At 38.5% G+C, this 22,537-nt stretch overlaps 1 protein-coding gene across 1 annotated transcript in view; it reads left to right on the top strand.

Annotated features, from left to right (window-relative positions):
- KIAA0825 (KIAA0825 ortholog) overlaps nt 1-22,537 on the top strand; it is a 565,493-nt gene that overhangs the window by 279,058 nt on the left and 263,898 nt on the right. The window contains exons 19-20 of the mRNA XM_066273833.1: nt 2,975-3,133; nt 4,929-5,023. Coding sequence (XP_066129930.1) covers nt 2,975-3,133; nt 4,929-5,023 — 254 coding nt within the window. The remainder of the gene's footprint in view (nt 1-2,974; nt 3,134-4,928; nt 5,024-22,537) is intronic.

Below are 22,537 nucleotides of genomic sequence, written 5' to 3'. Positions count from 1 at the left end.
TCTTTTATTCACTCATCTACTGATAGACTCTTGGGCTCCTTCCGGATCTTGGCTATTATAAATATGCTAGTGAACATAGGAGTGCATGTATGACCCACAATGAGCAATTTTAAGAAATGACTCTCATTGTTAACTTAAGTAGCATTTTTTTTAGAGTTTTAGGGTTTGGGGAATCTGAAATTTGCATTTCTCAGTGAATACAGTGGGAAGTCTCTATGAAGTTACAGAGGAACAGGAGGAGTAGCGCAGTGAACTGAGACCAGAGACATGGCTTTTTGCCCCGACTCCACCGCTCATCTCTGAGTGACCTCAGGCTTGTACTTTGACTTTTCAGAGCCAACCATTGAGTGTGACATGAGCTAGAGTTTCTTAGACTTTCATGTGCCAACCAATCTCCTGGGAAATCTTTCTTTTTTAAATGCTTTTTTTTTTTTTTACAGAGACAGAGTGAGAGAGAGGGTTAGACAGGGACAGACAGACAGGAATGGAGAGATGAGAAGCATCAATTATTAGTTTTTCATTGTGCATTGTGAAACCTAGTTGTTAATTGATTGCTTTCTCATATGTGCCTTGACCACGGGCCTTCAGCAGACCAAGTAACCCCTTGCTCAAGCCAGCGACCTTGGGTCCAAGCTGGTGAGCTTTTGCTCAAACCAGATGAGCCCGCACTCAAGCTGGCAATCTCGGGGTCTTGAACCTGGGTCCTTCGCATCCCAGTCCGACGCTTTATCCACTGCGCCACCACCTGGTCAGGCTCTCCTGGAAAATCCTAACAGTCAGATTCTGATTTTGTGGGGCCTGAGACTCTCCCTTTTTTTTTTTTTAATTGAGAGGCGGGGAGGCAGAGAGACAGACTCCGACATGCACCCCTACCAGGATCCAGCCAGCAAGCTCTGATCCACCAGGCGATGCTCTGCCCATCTGGGACCCGCAGCTCTGTGGCTCAGCAACTGAGCTATTTCAGCGCCTGAGGCAAGTCCATGGTGTCATCCTCAGTGCCCTGCACCAACTTGCTCAAACCATTCAAGCCATGGCTGTGGGAAGAGGAGAGAGAGAGAAAAAAAAAGAAAAAAAAAAAAAGAGAAAGGGGGAGGGAAGGGTGGAGAAGCAGATGGTTGCTTTTCCTGTGTGCCCTGACCAGAAATCAAACCTGGGACTTCCTCATGCCTGGATGATGCTCTACTGCTGAGCCAACCTGCCAGGGCTAAGACTCTCCTTTTCTAACAAGCTCTCAGGTGAGGCTGATTAGGCTGAAGGGCTTTCTAGAAAACCTCTAAAATCTTTTTCAGCCCTAAACTTTTGAACCTAGTCTTAAACCTAATCTTAAAGAAAAAATTTTATTGTTACATACTAAAAATTAGGATATTTACTTATTTCATGACTTGCTTATTAATAGTAAACATTTGATAGTTTCTAGGAAACCTTTAGTCATTTTTATTTGTTGTTTTTCAAAAAGAGTCCTAAGAAATAGATTAGTATTGTTCACTTTATTTACTTATGGATAGAAAATGAGGAATAATACAGTAGGTTTACTGTTTTGCTCAGGGGTACTGGCAATTGGGGGAATTAGAATTACATATTTTGCACCTTTATTGTACCTTGATATTTTTCAGGCCACAGCACAGAAATAGAATTAAGAGGCTTGCATTATAATTAATTCTACATAGAGTAAGGCTGCTTACAGTGAACTATCAGAGTACTTAGCACTCTGCTGAGCATGGACTAGGTAGCTACTACACTTAATAAATGAATAAGCAATCTTTTTAAAAAATTTTAATGGGGTAACATTAATCAATCAGGGTACATAGTTTCAGAGAAAACATCTCCAGATTATTTTGACATTTGATTATGTTGCATACCCATCACCCAAAGTCACATAGTCTTCCATCACCTTCTATCTGGTTTTCTTTGTGCCCCTCCTCTCCCCCCACCCCCTCCATTCCTCTCCCCACCCCTGGTAACCACCACACTCTTGTTCGTGCCCCTGAGTCTCATTTTTATGTCCCACCTATGTATAGAATCATATAGTTCTTATTTTTTTCTGATTTATTTATTTCACTCAATATAACGCTATCAAGGTCCATCCATATTGTGTAAATGATTCGATGTCATTATTTCTTATGGCTGAGTAGTATTCCATAGTATATATGTGCTATATCTTCTTTATCCAGTCATCTATTGAAGGGTTTTTTGGTTGTTTTCATGTCTTGGCCACTGTGAACAATGCTGCAGTGAACATGGGGCTGCATGTGTCTTTACCTACCAGTGTTTTTGAGTTATGGGGGTATATACCCAGTAGAGGGATTGCTGGGTCATATGGTAGTTCTATTTTTAATTTTTTGAGGAACCACCATACTTTCTTCCATAGTGGTTGTACTACTTTACATTCTCAACAGTTGATGAGGGTTCCTTTTTCTCCACAGCCTCTCCAACACTTGTTATTACCTGTCTTGTTGATAATAGCTAATCTAATAGGCATGAGGTGGTATCTCATTGTAGTTTTGATTTGCATTTCTCTAATAACTAATGAAGATGAGCATCTCTTCATATATCTGTTGGTCATTTGTATTTCTTCCTGGGAGAAGTGTCTGTTCATGTCCTCTTAAGCAATCTTATAGTGTGAATAATCAGGCACCTGAGTTAAGTTTTGGTAACGAATGACAAGACAAGTTTTGAACAAATGACAAGACAATGGCTATTAAAAAGATTGTGATATATCAAGCACACAATGTGAGAATTTGTTAAATGGCTTTCTAATCTGTTCCATATATTAGGTGAACTTGTTTTTGATGGGTTTATTTCAAAGCTGATTAGCTCTTTCTTCTGAAAATGTATTCTGTCCTGAGGCCAGTAACACACTGTTATCTGGCAACTGCTGAAAGAGTAGATTTGGATATTGATCAGTTTAGTTTTAAAGAGAATATATGCTTCCCACCACAACGACTTGTTATTTTTTTTTTTTTACCCCTTGAAGGAGTATTTAAATGAACAGCTGTTTTCTATGAATGGTTCAGAGGAAAAGCCAGTACCCATCCGACCTTTAAAAACAACCTTGAGGAGTGAAGAAGATCAGCCTTCTGCCTTTAACCCTTTCCATGTGTACAAGGCGTTTAGTGAAAACATGCTGGACCAGGTATATAACAGTAAATTTAATGTAAATGTGTGGTTTCTTTACACTAGTAAGAAAAAAAGTGGTTTGTGTTTGAATATTTACTCAGAAGCCTTTTTTGCTAGGGAGCAAAAGGCCTTGTATATATTAGCATGGTCTGCACAAATTGACTTTGAAAAGTTATTTTATCTTCTTCCTATTTGTCAAACTGATTCATATGTTCGGTCTGTAAAATTTAGCTTTTGACCAGGTCAGCTGACCATGGGCAGAGGGAACATCTGTTTGGCTGTGTCTACAGCAGGACCAAAAGCCAGGCAGTTCCTCACAGTCTCCCTCCCTCCCTTGCTGTCCCCAACCCTGTAATTCCCACACTCACAAAACACCTTGGAATCTTTATCAAGCTGTATAATTTATCAGGTAAATTATAAAATAGTTTAAAATTAATTATAAGTAAAACATTGAGCTCCTATTTTAGGTGGCATGAGGTAAATTAGCTTTTTTTCTTTTTAATAACCTTAAACACATTCCTGAATTTAAAATGAGTCTGCTAATGATCGTCAAGTCAGGATGTTTGGAATAAAGTCAATGTGATAAACACCACACATTTTTTAATGTCAGATTATGGCATTGTTTAAGCTGAATGTTTCAGTAGTTATATTTAAAAGCATCACCTTTATGCCAAAGTATTTGAAATCTAAAGTTGCTTTTGCTTTATTCATTCTCTTGGTGGCTTTTCCAAGAAGCCTCTTGACAGACTGTTTGAACTAGCAGGGCAGAAGAGAAGGATTGCTTGACCTAGAGCTCTGACAAAAATAAGAATTAAAACAATAGCCTAATTCAGGATGCAGATAATATTTTTACCATGCCTGTTACAGCCCTAGTCTACATTCATCAATACTGGAGTAGAATAAGACCTTCAAGTGCTGACAAGCCGGGGCAGAATTCTCCTGCTCTATGACAGGATTGTAGTGTCCCATTCATCAGCAGGTGACAGGGCATAGTTCTTGTTGGATTTTAAACATCAAGCTGGACTCTTATTACCAAAACTATTTAGTTTAAGGAGTGTAAGCATCTCTAGTACTTTAAAACCAAGCAGATTGTATAATTTTGTGTTTATTGGCTGCTTTCCTGTATTGTACGTTAGGTTGCTCCATTCCATAAATAATCATTGTAGCTGTTAGATTATCCTCACTTCATTTAAATAAATGGCCTGTTTTATTCAGTTCTGAAATATGGGCTTATCTTTCACAGTAATTCTTTCTCTTACTCTGTTGTGAAATTATCTATTAAATTAGAAAAGAATCACTTACATTAATTACATGTATAGGTTCTTATTATAATTTCCTTTTTAAAGGATATTCTTAACCAAAATGATGACATTAAAATCACACTTGTTAAACTGTGTCCTATAATTTGAGTTGTAGCACTTCCAAGTTTGTTCCCTGGATCAAACTTCTGGGTGCTAAAAAGACTATAAACTATATGGAAAAGTTTCCACTTACTTTGTGTTGCTTTTCGAAGAGTTACCCTCTCAAAGAAACTTGTTGGGCAAATGCCATTAGCGCTTGGAAGAATAACGACTCAAGACCTTGATTTATATTTTTGTAAATAATGACTACATCCCCAAATGGATTTATAAATTAATTGCTCTCTTACTGGAATAAAAACCTTCTTCTGTGGACATGATTGATGTTATCTGTCTGAGTCCTTGCTCTGGACCCCTCCTTCTTAGTTAGTCTATCACAGCTGGGGCTTTAATTCACTGATCATATTAACTCTGATTAATAACTAACAATCACGTCCTCTCATTTATCAACAGTCAGCCATCACAAAATGGAACTGGAATTGGTCAAACTTGCTGCCAAATTATCTAGGACTGGATAAGATGACCTTCAGGGCATTGCTCAAAAACAGGTAGGACTGAGAATTTGAGGGATCTGGTTGGAGGGAAAATATATATATTTGTATAATCCTTTATATATAGGGTATTTATTGGTGTATATAGGCACACATATCTGAAATTATATGAAATATACTTTCTAAATGCTGTTTTCAGTAGTAAGGTACTACATTTTTTTCAGAAATGAAATTAGTTGATTTTAATTTGAATTATATATATTTTCACTGTGTATATAATAGTTCAGTATTGTAAGCACTAGAAGCTATTGACTTGAATGTCATTCTAATCTTATGCCTTTGTTTACAATTTAATAAATGCATATAAAATGCCAAGCCAAATAAACTAATCTAATCAGGCAAAACATATAAATAAAATTGTCATGATTGATTTTTTTTGCTTTTCAGCCAGTTACTTTGGCACTGTCTTGCTCTCTAGCCTCAGTGCATATTATTGTACACACCCATGGGCATACATACACATATACCCCAGGACACCCCAATGAAATAATACAATTTCAGCCAAGGAATCTAAACATGTAATTTATTTTGTACAAAAGTATAAACATTTTCTTTATATTTTGGATCAGTTATCCTGGATTTTAAAAATAACTAAAGTTTTTAGTGAAAAGTAAAAGGTATAAATTTTAAAAATTGGATTTCTCTATTAAGCATCACATTTTCACATAAGATATATGTATGAGGAACCTTTTATAGTTCAAATATATGTTTGCTTATGTTATATATGAAAAGTCTATATAACTTATGTGATGTTGAATTTATTTCTATTTTTAAAAATATATATATTAAGCATCATTTTTCCTGAAAGAAAATATTGACAATGACATATATAATTGTCAAATCATCTCTGAGAAATCTGGGTGCCCATAAGAAAATATCTTGAGAGATAGAGACTCCAATAGTTTCTAAGTGGGTTTTTTTAAAGGCAGCTTTATTACCAATAACACATGTCATTTAGATGTGTGGTCACAATGGTATTCCTAATATTTCACCCCTGAATTAAGTTTACCCATTCATCATAGACAAAGCTGAGCAATCTATAAGCTTCCCCATCAAGGGCAGAGCCTTCTCCCAGCAAGCTCACTGCCTGGGAGGCAGGAGTCCAAAATGCACCCTCCTCATGCCCTGGCCCCAGAGATGCTCCCGTCCCATCCCAAAGTTGCTCAGAGGGGTAGGAGGCAGAAGTGGTAGAAGAGGGGCCAGGTCTGTGTTGAAGCCACGGTTACATGAGATTTACACAACAGTAAATGTCTACCTGGAATCAAACTAGGAAAAGTCAATCATTCTTCCCTGCTTTTTAGAAAGTTTGGGGTTTAAGTATGTTAACTGCATTATATTTTACTAAATTTTCTTCAGCTGTGAAATGCTTCCTTCGATCCACTAAATGGTGCTCTAGGGTCAGCACATCCTTCAAAATTTACTACGTTTGATCTGAAGAATATTCACTTTTAAGTGAATTTGTGTTTTCATCAAAATTGCATATTGCTATTTTTGTTTAACAACTTTAGATATATTTCAAGTAGGTCAATAGCCATTTAAGTCTATTTCCCTAAAATATTATGTTCAGGAGTGAGTGGAAGAAAAGAAGTCCCACAAATTTAGCCAGAAGTAACAGGTCAAAGCAGTTCTCTTGGAATAAGGTCATGAATTTTTAATAGAAACAGCTAGAATCTTATCTTAATAAGAGCCTTAGATTTTTAAAGAATGGTATGCAAAGCATTCTACCCCAAACTACCACACACCACAAGCTACAGTGAACATAACTGATCTACTTTAAAAGGACAAAAGATACCAGAAAGTTTTTAATCTCTTTTAGCACTTTCTCATTTATTTTCAGAACATTATTTATGAGACTTGATTAATACTGAACTGGTTAGAAAATTGTGTCTGATGTTTTCTCTAAGAGACTCTCTTGTTTGGACTTATCTGGAAATGCTGATTTAAAAAATAATAGTGCCTTGAATTTTTGACAACCTAGTTATCTGAAAATAGTTATTTGAAAATGAAACTGAAGGACATTGAACTTTTAGAATGAGAGTTATAGGTGCCATCTTATACTCCCTATTCACTCTCAGGCCTCATCTCAAAACATTTCCCTCCAATTCATGATGTTCTAAGTTTATTGTCTTCTTCCTGTTCTTAGGATTCTTCAAGCTCTTTTTTCCATTTCACAGTCTTTGTATTTGCAGGGGCCTATGGCCGTTACTGTCTTGTCCACCTGGAGCAATTTACCTTCTTAGAGAGACCTTTCCTTTTCACCCACCTAAAGTTACCCTGTCACCCGAGGTGCTTTCTTAATTGAGTTATCACTCTCTGAGATCTTAGTTTCTGTTGCATGTTATCTCTTACTCCTAACCACCAGGGTAGAATATAAACTCCATGAGAACAGCACCTAACCCAGGGGTCGGGAAGCTTTTTGGCTGAAAGAGCCATGAACACCACATATTTTAAAATGTAATTCCCTGAGAGCCATACAACGACTTGTGTACATTACGCATTATCCAATAAAAATTTGGTGTTGTCCCGGAGGACAGCTGTGATTGGCTCCAGCCACCTGCAACCATGAACATGAGCGGTAGGAAATGAATGGATTGTAATACATAAGAATGTTTTATATTTTTAATGCTATTATTATTTTTATTAAAGATTTGTCTGCAAGCCAGATGCAGCCATTAAAAGAGCCACATCTAGCTTGTGAGCTATAGGTTCCCGACTCCTGACCTAGCCCATCTTATTCTGTGTCTTCAGTACCTATAATAACCCTTGGGGACATAATAGTCTCTGAGTAATATTTGTTGAATTAATGAACAAACAAATAAGGAATAAGAATGCAGAGAAAAAGTCATTTCCTGACAGATGAGCACAGAGTTGGCTTTCCATAAATGTGATGTTTGATCAATAGTTATATAGGTATCTCAAGTAAAAAATTATCAGCGTGCATATTCATTCTCTTCATTTTCCGAATTTGGATGAAAATCAGGTAAATTAAGCTCTGTATGTTTAAAATGCCTGTTATTTTTATTGTGTACAGTTTGGCTCAGATCAATAGCACAAAACACTGGTCTTTATTTTTAATTAATTGATTCAATTTAAGCCATAATTTCTTCAGCAACAAAGAGTGTCCTTTGCTCCATGATTCAAAAGTTCTTTGACATTTAGGTGATAGGGTTACTACTTGTTAGATAATACTAATATGACAGTTGAAAATTTTAAGGTGGAGTTAGCTGACAAAAGTATTCAACCAAGTCATTGTAAATCTGTGATTTTTTTCCCCAAGGCATTTGAGGAAATAGGCAGTTGCTGAGACCTTAGAAAAGAGATCCTGAATATATATTAATGATATAGTTTTTCAACTTAGAAAGTTTGCCATTGTGGGAAAAAAAGGCTTCTTAGAGGTTCAGAAAATCAACTTATATATCAATTCTACACCTTTACCTTTAAGGCTATATAAGATCATACATTGATCTTTTGAAATTATAAAGGTACTTTTCAGTTTTTTACTATTAGTTTCTTGCTTCCTTTCTCACCCGCTTGAAAATAAATCCAGACTTGGCAAATGAGACGGTGATTGCATTCACAGGGCAGTGCACCAGAAGGAGCACTCTATTCCTTCATTCATGGCAAATCTCCAGATTGCCATTTTGATGTTGTTTTCTTTGTCATTGGAACAAATTTATGCTGCTTCTTTTCTCTTTACCTTATTTATTCCAGACTAATTCCCAAGAATTGTGTTGAAAATAATCTGTGAATACAGTGGAATGCTCTGCTTTTTTAACCATCTAAATATACTGCATATGAGTTTGGCTTCGGGTTGAGCAAACACAATTAAATATGATGGCAGGAACAGCAGAAAGGGTGATGGTGGCAGATTTCTGGCTGTTACCTTGGGGCCTTCCCAGGTGGACAGTAACCATACATCTGAGAGGAAACAGAGTTTAGAAAACATATTTTTTAAAAGTCATTGGTATGTGAAGTTGATTGTTTGCTTTTAATAATAATAATTATCAAGGCACCGTTACACTGTATTAGGTTATAGTGTGTGTGCCCTGTGGTGCAGAGAGTAGAAAATATTGTCTCTGGCCTGTAATGGCATACACTGCACTCTCCAATGACCGCTCTCAGGTGGTGCTGCCGTTAGCACAATGTTTATAGTTGCTCACAGTAGTAAATTCCTGTGGTAGCAGCAGGTTGCCTGGTCAGAGAGAGGTGGGTTTAAGAAAAAGGGAAGCTGATCTTATGATTACCACCTCTGAGCCATTACATATGCCACCACATTCAAATACAGATTTTTTCATGCTGCAGCTCCTTAGAATACCCTTCTCCCCCCACCTCCACCAAAGGCCTTGGACTTGGTGACTCGACTCATCACTCACTGTCGTCACCTTCTCAAACAGGAGCAGGCTGCCCTCCTTCCTCAAATCCTACAGCAGCATGTGTTTTGCACAGAGATTGTCTACCATTTGTTTCAGATGATCTAAACTTAATACTCAGATCCTCAGGATTTCCACAGGTGATGACTTTAGTACATGAACCAAACAAACAAACCCACTTATGGGTATTGTTTTCTAATTCATAGTTGTGTGTGTTGTCCTTTATGGTGTAGAAAGTACTTTCACACAAATCTCCTTTGACCCTCACTTCAACTTTGTAATGAGAGATTGGTACCAGTGAGGTTGAAAAACATTAAATAAGATGCCCGAGGTCACGAATCTCAAATGATATCTGGAACTTAAAATAAAGTTTTCTGACTATATCTGGCACTTTATCTATTACACCATATTTCTGGTCAAGGTCTCCCTCCTCTGCTGTATTGAGATATTATTGACATATCACACTGTATAAGTTTAAGTTGCAAGTATTGATTTAATGCACTTATATATTGCAAGATGATGACACCCTAGTGCTAACAAACACCTCTATCATATCACATAATTACCATTTGTTTTTTGTGGTGAACATTTAAGATCTACTCTCAGCAATTTTCAAGTACAGATGGTCCCCAACATTCAATGATTTGACTTAGATTTTTCAATGGTGGTGCAAAAGCAATATGCATTTAGTAAAAATCATATTTCAAATTTTGAATTTTGATCTTTTCCTGGGCTAGCAATATATAGTGTGCTCCTCCCTCAAGATGCTGGGCAGCGAGCTCTCACTCCGTCAGCCATGCGATCACGAGGCTAAACAACCCATTCTCTGCAGTGTGTTCATTATGTTGGGCCATGTTGCCCAACTGTAGGCTAATGTAAGTGTTGTGAGCACATTTTAGGTAGGGTAGACTAAGCTATGATGTGGGATAGGTTGGGCATATTAAATGCATTTTCAACTTATGGTAGGTTTATCAGGATGTAACCCCACTGTAAATTGAGGAATATCTGTGTTTAATACAGTATTATTAATTATAATCACTATGCTGTACATTAGATTTCCATCTTTGAACTGAAAATATGTTCCCTCTGGTCAACACTTATTTTTAACGGTATATTCACTATAAGAATACTTACGAAGACTGTAGCAAACAGAGAGAGCATTTGCCATGGCTGGCATACTATAAGTGAATTACATGCACATACTTATCTGCAGAACCTTCCCATAACCATTTACAGCAAGCACCGTACTGCCCTCGTTGTCCTGATAAGACTCAGAGCTCCAAGGGATGGTGCTCAGGTGCTGGTTCACATCCCCACTCTTCACCTCTTCTCTCTGCTGCTTCTCGGGAGCTTTGCTTACTTTAGTCATCCAACACATATGTTGGAGCATTTACTTTGTGAAAGATATTTATTTATAATAATGTAACAGTTTACTATAGAATGTCTTATAAGTCAAAGGGTCTTTAAGTGCTACTCTACAAAATTTTAAGTTTATTTTAACTTTGCACTTTGGTTTTCACAAGACTTGTCTCCACTCTTGAGTTCCCTTTCCTTTCTCGGCAACGGGCTTGCCACCACCAACTCTATCGGGAAAATAAAGCCATCCAGTTCAGGGTGGGGCAAAAGTAGGTTACGGTTGTGAGCATGCGAAACTCAGTTTATTCCTGTATTACTTATTAATTATTGTATTGTTTTCCATACAAACAGCTGTAAACCTACTTTTGCACCACCCTGTATAAATCTCCCAACTTTTCTTCCTAGACCTCAATTAGGTTTCTGCCATCTCCAATCCTTTGCTTCTAGTCTCTAGCCTTGGGGAAAGGGAGCTTTCTTTGAGTTGAATCTTGAGAGGAAAGCTGATTTTTTAAGAGGGCCTAAAGACCAAAAAGTTTGGACTTTTACTACTAGATTCAAGAGAATCCCCAAAGCTTTTAAGCACAAAGGAGTGACAAAATCAGGGTGTGCTGCTTTAGGACATTAATAACAGCTGGGCTAGAGGAACAGAATAACTAAAAAGAGGGAAGGCCAAGTTAGAGATGATGGCTAGAAACCGAGGAGGAGAATCTACATCTCATATATAAAGAAATTTCTAAGGAAGCTTGGCAGCTCAACTAAAGCTATTTCTAATTTGCATAAAAGTTATATATGATTCTTTCTCTCTGAAGACAGTGTTGCCCAGGTATTCCTCAGGTAGAAAGGTGCCATGTGTAGCATTTCTTCAGAGGAAAGTGTTGGTTCACATCTTCCAAACAGGTGCTAAGATGGGATTAGAGTTACAAGAGATTGCGGGAGACAGGGGTGAAATTAAAGGAAGTGTATGCAAAAAACCTTCAGACCAAGTTATAGATCTATTGTGTAACTGTGAAAGGAGAGGGGAAGGAGGATTGGGTAGGAAGTCTCAGAAAGCAGGGTAGTTCCAATAAAGTTTAGACAAGGCCAGTGAGGACTCCTTGAGCTACAGTCACACACTGGAGGAGTCTCATGTCCTGCAGGACTGATCTGGCAGTGACCCCTTTACCTTGCTCGGACACTGGCTGCCATCAGCTTGGGAGCAGTAATGCAATCAACGGTAAGTGTAGAGGAATGACACGAGAGCCTCTAGTCTCCGCACTTACTGCAGCAGATGTTAGTGGTGCATTTCCATGACTACCATAGTGGGGATGTGGAGGGATTCTTTTAGATATGGAGAGTTTTTATGTGTATGTCTTACATAAGTGAACAGGATGTGATTTAAAGAAAGGTCACCATTATTTTAGTGAGGTAGAAATCAGATAACCTAAATAAATACATTAAATGCGATGGTCAGAAATGCAGAATTGGCAGCATTTTGGTGAAAGGAAGGTGTAAAAATTTTCTCAAAAGTAACTGCAGGAAGCTGTTTTGCTTGTCAAGTTGAACCAAAATTCACTTTGTAATAAATTTTCTTCTACCTAATTGTGCATTCACATAATGGCACTTTGGGGTTCTTGCAATGGATCAAAAGCTATTAAAAACTTCCTTCTGGCCTGACCAGGCGGTGGTGCAACGGATAGAGGGTCAGACTGGGATGCGGAGGACCCAGGTTCGAGACCCTGAGTTGCCAACTTGATCATGGGCTCATCTGGTTTGAGCAAAGCTCACCAGCTTGGACTTAAGGTCTCTGGCTCAAACAAGGGGTTACTCGGTCTGCTGAAGGCCCATGGTCAAGGCACATATGAGAAAGCAATCAATGAACAACTAAGGTGTTGCAACGAAAAACTAATGATTGATGCTTCTCATCTCTCTTCGTTCCTGTCTGTTCCTATCTATCCCTCTCTCTGACTCTGGAAAATAAATAAATAAAGACTTCCTTCTGTGGAATATATTCTTTTTTTCAATAACTATTCTTTAATTCTTCCCTCTTTCAAATTCTGTTCAGACCCCAAAGCATCTGTGATGTTTTTCTATAAGAAGTGTTAGTACAGATTCCTCCAGAATAGCTGTCAGAGGCCCATTGATTCAGTTTGGCTAAAGATGAAAAGACCATTGGATGCTTTCAGGCTTATTGGTCATCATTGAATCTCTGTTTATGTTGCTGTATCAACATAAAGTGAGGAAATTATCTCTTTGAAGATATTTTTTAATTTTTTTTTATTTGTATTTTTCTGAAGTGAGAAGTAGCAGCGGGGGGGACGATGACAGACAGACTCCTGCATGTGCCCGACCAGGATCCACCCGGCACGCCCACCAAGGAACCATACTTGGCCCCTCTGGGGCGTTGCTCCGCTGCAATCGGAGCCATTCTAGCACCTGAGGCAGAGGCCATGGAGCCATCCTCAGTACCCGGGCCAACTTTGCTCCAATGGAGCCTCGGCTGCAGGAGGGGAAGAGAGAGACAGAGAGGAAGGAGAGGGGGAGGTGTGGAGAAGCAGATGGGCGCCTCTCCTATGTGCCCAGGCCAGGAATCAAACCCGGTACTTCCACACACTGGGCCGACGCTCTACCACTGAGCCAACCGGCCAGGGCCTCTCTTTGAAGATATTTTTACAATGATAAAATTTTAAGAGAAATTAAAATGTCTGTTAAGTATTATTAAATATTATAACAAATCTGAATAACTGATAATATTGTTAACTTTATATGTAAACTTTCATAACATTTTTATTATTTATTATAGTACTCTTTGGATATGCTGTATAAGAAGTAGTCTGAATATTTAACAGTACTTTCTTATATATGAAACTCTCACCTTTACCTACTTTGAGGATATAGTTCTAAATCTGAGTATAATATGAAATCTGGGGGAAACCTTTTAAATCAAGATATTTTGTATTCTGAATACCTGTATTGATGTAATTTTGAAATGTATTTTGTAATAACCTATAAGCAGTACATACACATGTATTATTTAAAATGGTACAGAAAGATGTAAACATGCCCCTCCCAGCTACTTTAGTCACACGAATCCCATTCCAGGTGTAACAAGTAACAATTTGAACCATTTCTGTTTTTATCTATTTTGACTGAAAAATATAAGGGATAGGCTATACAACTGTTTTAAATATTATCAAATTAATATTGAGAAACTCTACAATGAAAAATACAGAATTTAACTTACATAACTTCTTCCTCTCCCCTCCCCTTCAAGCTCTGCTAATAAAACTTTAATTTCAGTTCTTCTATTGGTCACCTTTTTGAGATATAATTTCTATTTTAAAATCAAGTGGGGTTTTTAGACGAGATCGGGCGTGTTCAGGGTGGTATGGCCGTAGACTCATGTTGGGTTTTTAATACTTCATTTAAATTTAAATAAAGTCAGATTTTCTTGGTGTACAGTTCTGAGTTATGACAAATGCATGTTTAATAATCATCATAATCAAAACCACTGGAAAAGATTCCCTGTGCAGACCCTCAATAGTCAGTTTAACTTTATAAAGAAACTGTATCTTCCTGTGTTTTATGTTCTGATTCCTTTTCCACTTATCATCTCCCAGGATGCTTTTTAAAGTAACTTTTCCTCTCCTGGTCATTCTGAAATGAGATTATGTCTGTGAGGCTTGGGTTTCTTTTGTGACGTTCTTCAGATTTGGGGATTTTTTTTTCCTTTTAATATCAACTATTCTCTCTGCCCCCATTCTCAGTTACATTTCTGCAGTTTCTGGAATTCCTATTAAACACAGATGTTTGGATTTATTGTTTCCTGAGATATTGTGGAGGTTTCCTTTGCCGTAGCCCTCCAGCCTCACACTCTCTATATCCTTCCCACCTCCTTCTCTACAGCCAGCTCACTCCCTTCAGCAGGTCTAAGGGATTATCCCAGGGCCAGAAACAAATGGCTTAGGGGCTGGGCAAATAAACAGGTGAAGGCAAGGTATAATACAATAGGGGACCGTGACTGCGTACTTAGGTAAACATATCCATACTCTGCTTTTAAAAATACTGTGTTAGCTAAATAATGCATGTCATCAGAATGGATCAAGCTCACCAATATGAGCCTCTGAATCTATGCCCCTGAGTCATCTGTAACTCCAGTTCTAATTGTTTAATAAGACTCCAGATCACATACACTTAGATTTTTCACTCTAATAATATTTTAATGTAATAACTCTCAACTCATATAGAAGCTCTAACATCATAATTATCTTTATCAGAAAGCTGCCTCCTATTTAGAGTTGTGAGGTTTCAATTTATGGCACTAACACTTTTATAGCATCAGCCTAGAAACCTTGAATTACTCTGCAAACTTTCCATTTTAGGTCAGTTATATCCGGTTAGACAGCTGATGACCTCTCAACATTTCTCGCAGCCATTACTTTTTATCCCACAATGCTCCACCCTTGAAATCCAATGCCCTCATGATGCTTGGTTATTCTGATTTTCATTAACTTAATCCATTTTTCTCTGCTAGATTAATGAGTTTTTATTTTTAGTTGTGCATTCATTGGTTGCTTCCCGTATGATCCCTGACCAGGGATCAAACCCACAACCTTGGCATTTCGGGATGATGCTCTAACTGACTGACTTAACCAGCCAGGGCCAATGTGTTTTTATTTTTTAGATGTTTTTTATATTATTAGAACCAATAGAAAATAACACTGACATTTTATAATTGAACCTCCCACTCTGTTCCAGCCCTTCATTTCTCCCCACTCTCTTTACATGTACACAGCACACACCTCCTTTTGCACAGTCACAAGGAGGGGAAGTCAGCACCAACTATTATGAGCTCTACACTTTCCACAAAACTATGTTTGTCATTTGTCCACACGAAGGCAAAATTTTTATTTTTAATGACAGCATTGTATCAAATTAATGCAGCACAACTTAACTAGCCTTTCCTCTATTACTTCCAGATTTTGCTTTGTTTTGTTTTTTCATATTACACTACATGGATGTGTAGATTACTTCCTGACTCTGATAGAAAAGGGGGAACATAAAAGGACACAGACAAACTTATTTTACAAATTACCAAATAGTCAAAGAAATAAAATCTAGAGTGAAACATAGATTTGTGAATATAATTTTTTCTGCACTCTTTCACTTCAAAACTCCAATGTGGCTCCACATTCCCTGTTGTATGAAACCCAAACTCAGCCCTGATTTCAAGGCCGCCATCCTCTGGTCCTCCCATTCATGAAATGCCTCATCTGTGACAGGGACCTTTGCCCATTCTGGAGTATAATTACCCATGGTTCAAAATCTTCCTCCACCAGTTTACCTAAGCCTCCTTCTGCATGTCTGTAGAAGAGATCATAGCAGCACCTTTTTTTTTTTGAGTGGATACATCAAATAGTTTAATGCCTAGCAAATATTGAACACAAGATCTGGAACATAGAGAATGCTCTATACATATTATAATATGCTTTTATGTTTATTATTTGGTCCTTCTTTTTAAAGTAGATATAACAGTAAACGTGGGACCAGGGCCAAAATAATAAGGCATAGCCCAAGCACCCTGATCATTGAAAAACGAGTAAGGGAGGACCGAGGAGAAAAAGCAGAAATGAGAAAAGAGACATCTAGAGCACCCTTTTTAGGTGCTGGTTATGTGTGTGTGATGCATGGGTTTAAGGTGGAAGGTGAGCTCAGCAAGCCGATGTCTGGCTATTCATGGCTATCCCAAAGCAGGGAATGTGTGGCCAGAAGGGCCAATACTTGACACTTAATCAATAAACAAAATGGATCTGCTATATCCAGGGTCCTGTGCTTAGCTGTGGATTTGAGTTACTCAGAAATCAGAATCTAGACATGGGGTCTGAGAAGATGGCACCAACATCCGTAATGAAACTGGATCATCTCCCAGACTGTCAGACCCAGTCTGCCTTTCCAACACCGGCTCAGGTCCACCATCTAGCCTCTTTCCAGTGTCATAGCTCTCAAGAACCTCCCCTTTTCCAAGTTCTTAGGACATTTCTAGAACGTTTCACGTGTTAATGTTCAGCATGTGTTACCCTGTGATGTTCACTTACGTTTTTGGTTGTCTGTCTCCCCAGAGAGACTCCGCACCAGGAGAGCAGGCCTCTGTCTCAGGCTCTTCCTGCTCGACCTTGCCCAGTGAAACACTGCTGAAAGCGGAGGGCTGCACAGGGCAGCCCAAAGTTACCGTTTCTGAAGGATTTTCATTTGCTTTTGGACCTTTCTGAGGTACAGAAAGGATGACCAAGAGGAAGAGGCTTTGTAAATTCACTTGTTAAATCACATACGCTCATTAGAAGTTAAACAGTACAAGTTGTATAAAGCTAAAGTTACTGCTCTCTCGCTCTGCCTCACCATGTACCTTATCCTTCCACCCACCTGAGGTAACCAAGCTGCCCTTTGCTTCCTTTTCATTTAATCCTTAAAATGTCCTTCAAGCATTGAGTCATCATTCTGAATAGAATTTTTTTAAAAAAATTATCAGGATAGCCCTGGCTGGTTGGCTCAGCGGTAGAGCGTCGGCCTAGCATGCGGAGGACCCGGGTTTGATTCCCGGCCAGGGCACACAGGAGAAGCTCCTATTTGCTTCTCCACCCCTCCGCCGCGCTTTCCTCTCTGTCTCTCTCTTTCCCTCCCGCAGCCAAGGCTCCATTGGAGCAAAGATGGCCCGGGCGCTGGGGATGGCTCTGTGGCCTCTGCCTCAGGCGCTAGAGTGGCTCTGGTCGCAATATGGCGACGCCCAGGATGGGCAGAGCATCGCCCCCTGGTGGGCAGAGCGTCGCCCCCTGGTGGGCGTGCCGGGTGGATCCCGGTCGGGCGCATGCGGGAGTCTGTCTGACTGTCTCTCCCCATTTCCAGCTTCAGAAAAATGAAAAAAAAAAAAATTAAAAAAAAAAAAATTATCAGGATAAATGTGATTTATAAAAATAAAATATTCTAGTTTTCTATAAAATAGAAATCTCTGAAGTTACAGATACAGGATTTAGCCATTGACCTGGAAGCTGATGGATCTCTTATTGTCAAATAATTGATATTCTAGGTTAATGACTTAAAACCTATTAATAGAGTCCTAGCATAAAAGAATTGGTCTGTCTTTGGAAAGGAGTCAGTGACCTGATTAAGATTGTGTTGTTTACCTGTTTCACTTGCCAGAAGGCTCTTTTCATCAGGATGTACATATTTGTTCATCTGACTCAGCCCAAAGCCAGTCATAAATGTCTGCTTATCCATTCCAGCAAATCAGATCTGTAAAGGACTTAAAAGATAGTGAGGACTGTCTGGAAATAAATAACTGTGTAAAGAACAATCTGGCTCTTGTTATTTTATTATACAGAGAATATATTTGTTATCAAAGGAAAGTAACCCACAAAATACAGTGTTGATTGTAAGAATTCTTCCATCCCATTATTCAGTCCAGCAAGAATTTGAATATATAGGAGGGTCCATGACTGTTTGTTCATTCATCCGTCCATCAAACATCCACTAGGCACAGCAGATAAAGAAATGAGCCAGACACAGCCTCTGCTGTCAAAAATTCAGGATCTAATAGAGGACACAGACTGAAAAATCAGTGGTTATCGCTATCCTACAGGTTCATGGTAGCTACCATAAAAGTATAGTGGAAGATCACAGAGGAGGGAGAGCTAATTCCTGAATGCGGGGGCCATCAGGAAACATACCAAAGAGATGGGGATACTTCAGCTTTGTATTGACGGTTGAACATGAATCAACCAGGTGGCCAAGGTGAGAGGTGGTCTAAACAGGGTTTGACATACATAGTGATACAATATAAGAGAAATAGTATGTTGTGTCCAAGTTATTTTGGCTAGAGTAGTGGTCTCTTTACTGCATTTTTTACTTTTTAAATCAGTTCTATTTGCAACATATAGGCCCAGTGAATGAAGTTAGGCTGCTTAGGACAAAGTCAGATGCTGAACTGAGTGACAACAGATTTTTCCTTTTTAAATCCTTGGCCTCATCTAACCCTGAAGGTTTTCAGCATGTGTAAGCAATTGCAAGGCTGCGTAATTCATAGATCAAATGGTCTTATAGTCTGTCACTGAAATTCTATTTGCCTTACACGGCTGGGATGGGATGTACCTTTGTGAAGGCATTCTTGCTGCATGACTGATGGCTCTTTAGACAAGATGTGCTAGTTTAATACCGGCCTTGGTCAAGTTCGGGAGGCGCACCTGATGAGTCTCGCTGTTAATCTCTCATTGTACTTGCAGCGTGTTCTGGAGCTGCACGTCTGTTCTTCACTTTCTTCCTGAGTGCTGAGCTACCCCACAGTGGGAGCAGTGCCCCAGAGTGGTAACAGGGCCTGCCTCCAAGTCAGCAAGCTCCTGTTTGTTGCTCTCAACTGGCTGGTCTGAGATGGCCTCCAACTAAATTTTTAGACCCGAAGGGGTTTCTGGAAAAGATAGTTTGTGGAATTATATCCCAAAGACTTGTTTATTTTTCCATTTCACAAATAATCTAACAGGAAGTCTAGCACTAAATTTTTATTTCAGCTAAAGTACATACATTCCAGCTATAGATGCTTGTTCCTAACCATTCTGAGAATGTGGATTATATATGTGATTTTAATGCATTCATTGGAAATAATGTTATTTTTCACAAAGTAAAAGCATTCGTAATTTTGCTACAAGGAAGAATATTTGTGTCCTCTCATACGTTTTTATTTAATAATTTTACTTCTTTAAAAGCAAAACAGCACACAATTTGAAAATGAAATTTCCCCAAAGTGTTCAGTTTGCTAATATGTTTTTCATTTTCTTCATTATGCTATAGTGGAATGTTGCCATACTTTGAAGTGTGCAACTTATCTCCCTGGAGGGAGCAGATGGTGTGAGTAGGCTGTCTTTAGATCCTGGATTTGTCATGAGAGATGGCATCTAGGACCGGCTAAGATGGAGTCCTGGCCCTCAAAGAGCATTGACTCTTGTCCTAATTATACCATTACAACATTTATGTTAACTATTAATTTTAGATATGAAAAAAACCTGCAAAAATGGGTTTTGGCATTTTTTAAGCTTCCGTTTTCTTAGTTTATAAAAGAAACTATTTTATCTAAAAGCCATTTGAGTTATTTCAATTTTATTTGCAAGTTTTTTTTCCCCTGAATACCTTCTTGCTAGAGGACCAGCTGATCTCTTGGGCAGCACATATTTTGTTGGTATTTCCACCCTAGCCTGTGATTTGGTGCTCAGCTTTGAATGTCTAGCAATTTGGTTTCATACAAGGATATTGAATCACACTAAGCAACTCACAAGAAACTTTTGCAGAATCAGAGTTTCATTTTACTAATTTATTATGAAAAATACAACTTCAAGCTGATTTGTTATTCTCTCCCTTGAGGTGAATTGACATTACCTTAAGCTAGGTTATGACAAAATAAAGTTTGGTGAGTTGGAGTAGATCTTCCCTAAATGGGACTGTGCTACCATTTGGACCTGATTCACATGATGAGAGTAATGATACCTTTACTTCTGACCTGTGCTAATTTTTTTTCCTGTACTTTTTTAGTCCTCTGCTGTCTATACTGTTACATCATCTCTTTAAATAGAACAGTGAAGGGGAGGAAAAACTTTCCCTTTACCCTCCTAGATTAGAAAGTTGTGTCTATGAAAGATATGGACAAGAGGAAAATTAAAAGGAGAAAAGGTGTACAGGTGTATTAATTATTATTTTTTATTTAGTGAGAGGAGGGAAGGCAGAGAGACTCCCGCATGCGCCCTGAACAGGATTCACTGGGAAGCCCACTAGGGGGCGATGCTCTGCCCTTCTGGGGGTTGCTCCATTGCTCAGCAACTGAATTCTTCTTAGCACCTGAGGTGGAGGCCATGGAGCCATCTTCAGCACCTGGGGCCAACTTGCTCCAATTGAGTCATGGCTGCAGGAGGGGAAGAGAGAGAGAGAAATGAGTGGGAGAGGTATGAAGAAACAAATGGGTGCTTCTCCTTGTGCCCTGGCCAGGAATCGAACTCAGGACATCCACAGACTGGGCTGATGCTCTACTACTGAGCAAACTGGCCAAGGCCCCAATGTATTAATTTTTAATATTATATGCACAGGGGTATTATAGGGGAAAAAATTGAATCCTTCCCAAAATAGTGAGATTTGAGAGCTTATACACTATCTTGACAGAGCAAGGGGAGAAGGGATTAGGGAGAGTAAATGATTTTCAGGGAAGATCAATGGGATCTTAGAAGAATAGATGGAGAAGTGTGATAGTCTGTCACAAAGTCTGTCTGGATGTGGTATGGCCATCTAGTCTCCTCTCCTGTAGTGAGTCAGTTTTTCTTGGTTTATCAAACTCCCAGGGAGATGATTTATGTAACAGTTGAGTTGCTTTTGGAGGATCTGTCTTCAGGCAGATAAGGGAGTTCAGAGAAAATATCTCTCTGCATTTATTTTTTTTTAAGTGCCTTCAGCTCAAATTAACCAATATACCAATGCAGAGTATTTGGGGGTGGCATGCCCTGAAATCAATCCACAGCTAATAAGCACTTAGCTCCCAAATAAAGAAAATAATTTTATCCTGAGAGCAAACTCCAGGAGTATAGTGTTTTTTCAGTGGTGCTGTGATCTATTAACAATGTCTGTCACAGCCAGGAGACAAGAATGAGGATGCACAATTAAGTGATATACATTTGCTTGCCCTGGTTTAACTCCTACCTTAGAATACCGAATCAAATATATACACTGATTAACATTTAAGAAGAGCATTCTGTAGTTTTGGAAATTATTTAAGAACATGCTTTTAAAGCTGGAAGAAATCTTCATTTTCTTTATAGTTTAAAAAACATTTGCTTTGAGAGACTGAAGTCATAGAGCTAGTAGATAACTGAGCAATGGCTCAAACCTAGGGTTTCTGACTCGTGGTGGTCTAGCTTATTTTCTTATAAACCATAATAAAGATCTTAAAAATCCCAAAGACTGATGATTTTGTTTTCCAAGTTAATTTGCAAAATCTCTTTTCCCTGGTAGGATTCAGATTTTGATTCTTTTAGGTCAGCAAAATAAAAGTGAGAATTAGATATATAGACCAGTCATACTTGATCTTGGGTGCACATTAACATTATTTGGAAAGAGTATTAAAAAAAATTACCAATGCCCAAACCTCTAACTGACCAATTAAATAAGAATCTCTAGGGGTAGAGTACAGTAGTTGGTACTTTGAAGAAGTTTTCCATGTGATTGAACTTTGCATCCAGGATTGAAATGATTGCTATAATAGCTTGCAAATTTGCTGTACAACAGTGTGGCAATTGCCTGGTTGGAGGGAGGTGTTACGGAGGGTATAGGGGGTGTAAATGGAAAGAGACTTGACCTGGCTGGAGTGGGGGAGTGAATACACATCCAGTTTACAGAGATGTGGTGTAGAATTGGGCTCCTAAAACCTTTAACTATGTTAACCACTGTCACCCCAACAAATACAATTTAAAAAGAAAAGAAAATGTGCTGAAATAATCAAATATTTTGTGAATGCTTTAAAAAAGTCATTGTTGTACAGAGAACAGACTATCGTTTGTAGAAGGAAGACAAGTTGAGAGGCTGGGTGAAAAAGGTGAAGGGGTTAAGAAGTATAGATTGATAGTTACAAAATAGTCATGGGGATATAAATTACAACATAAGGAATATAATCAGTAATATTTTAATAACTATGTATAGTGGTGCCAAGTGGGCACTGGAAATAATCAGAGGGACCACTTTTTAAGAAATCTGATTATCTAAGTGCTAAGCTATATACCTGAAACTACTA

This window comes from Saccopteryx bilineata, chromosome 4 (genome assembly GCF_036850765.1).
Source record: "Saccopteryx bilineata isolate mSacBil1 chromosome 4, mSacBil1_pri_phased_curated, whole genome shotgun sequence".
In the NCBI taxonomy this organism is placed as follows: domain Eukaryota; kingdom Metazoa; phylum Chordata; class Mammalia; order Chiroptera; family Emballonuridae; genus Saccopteryx; species Saccopteryx bilineata.
Note: the sequence above shows the minus strand (reverse complement) of the source record. Positions and strands in the feature narration are given on the sequence as shown.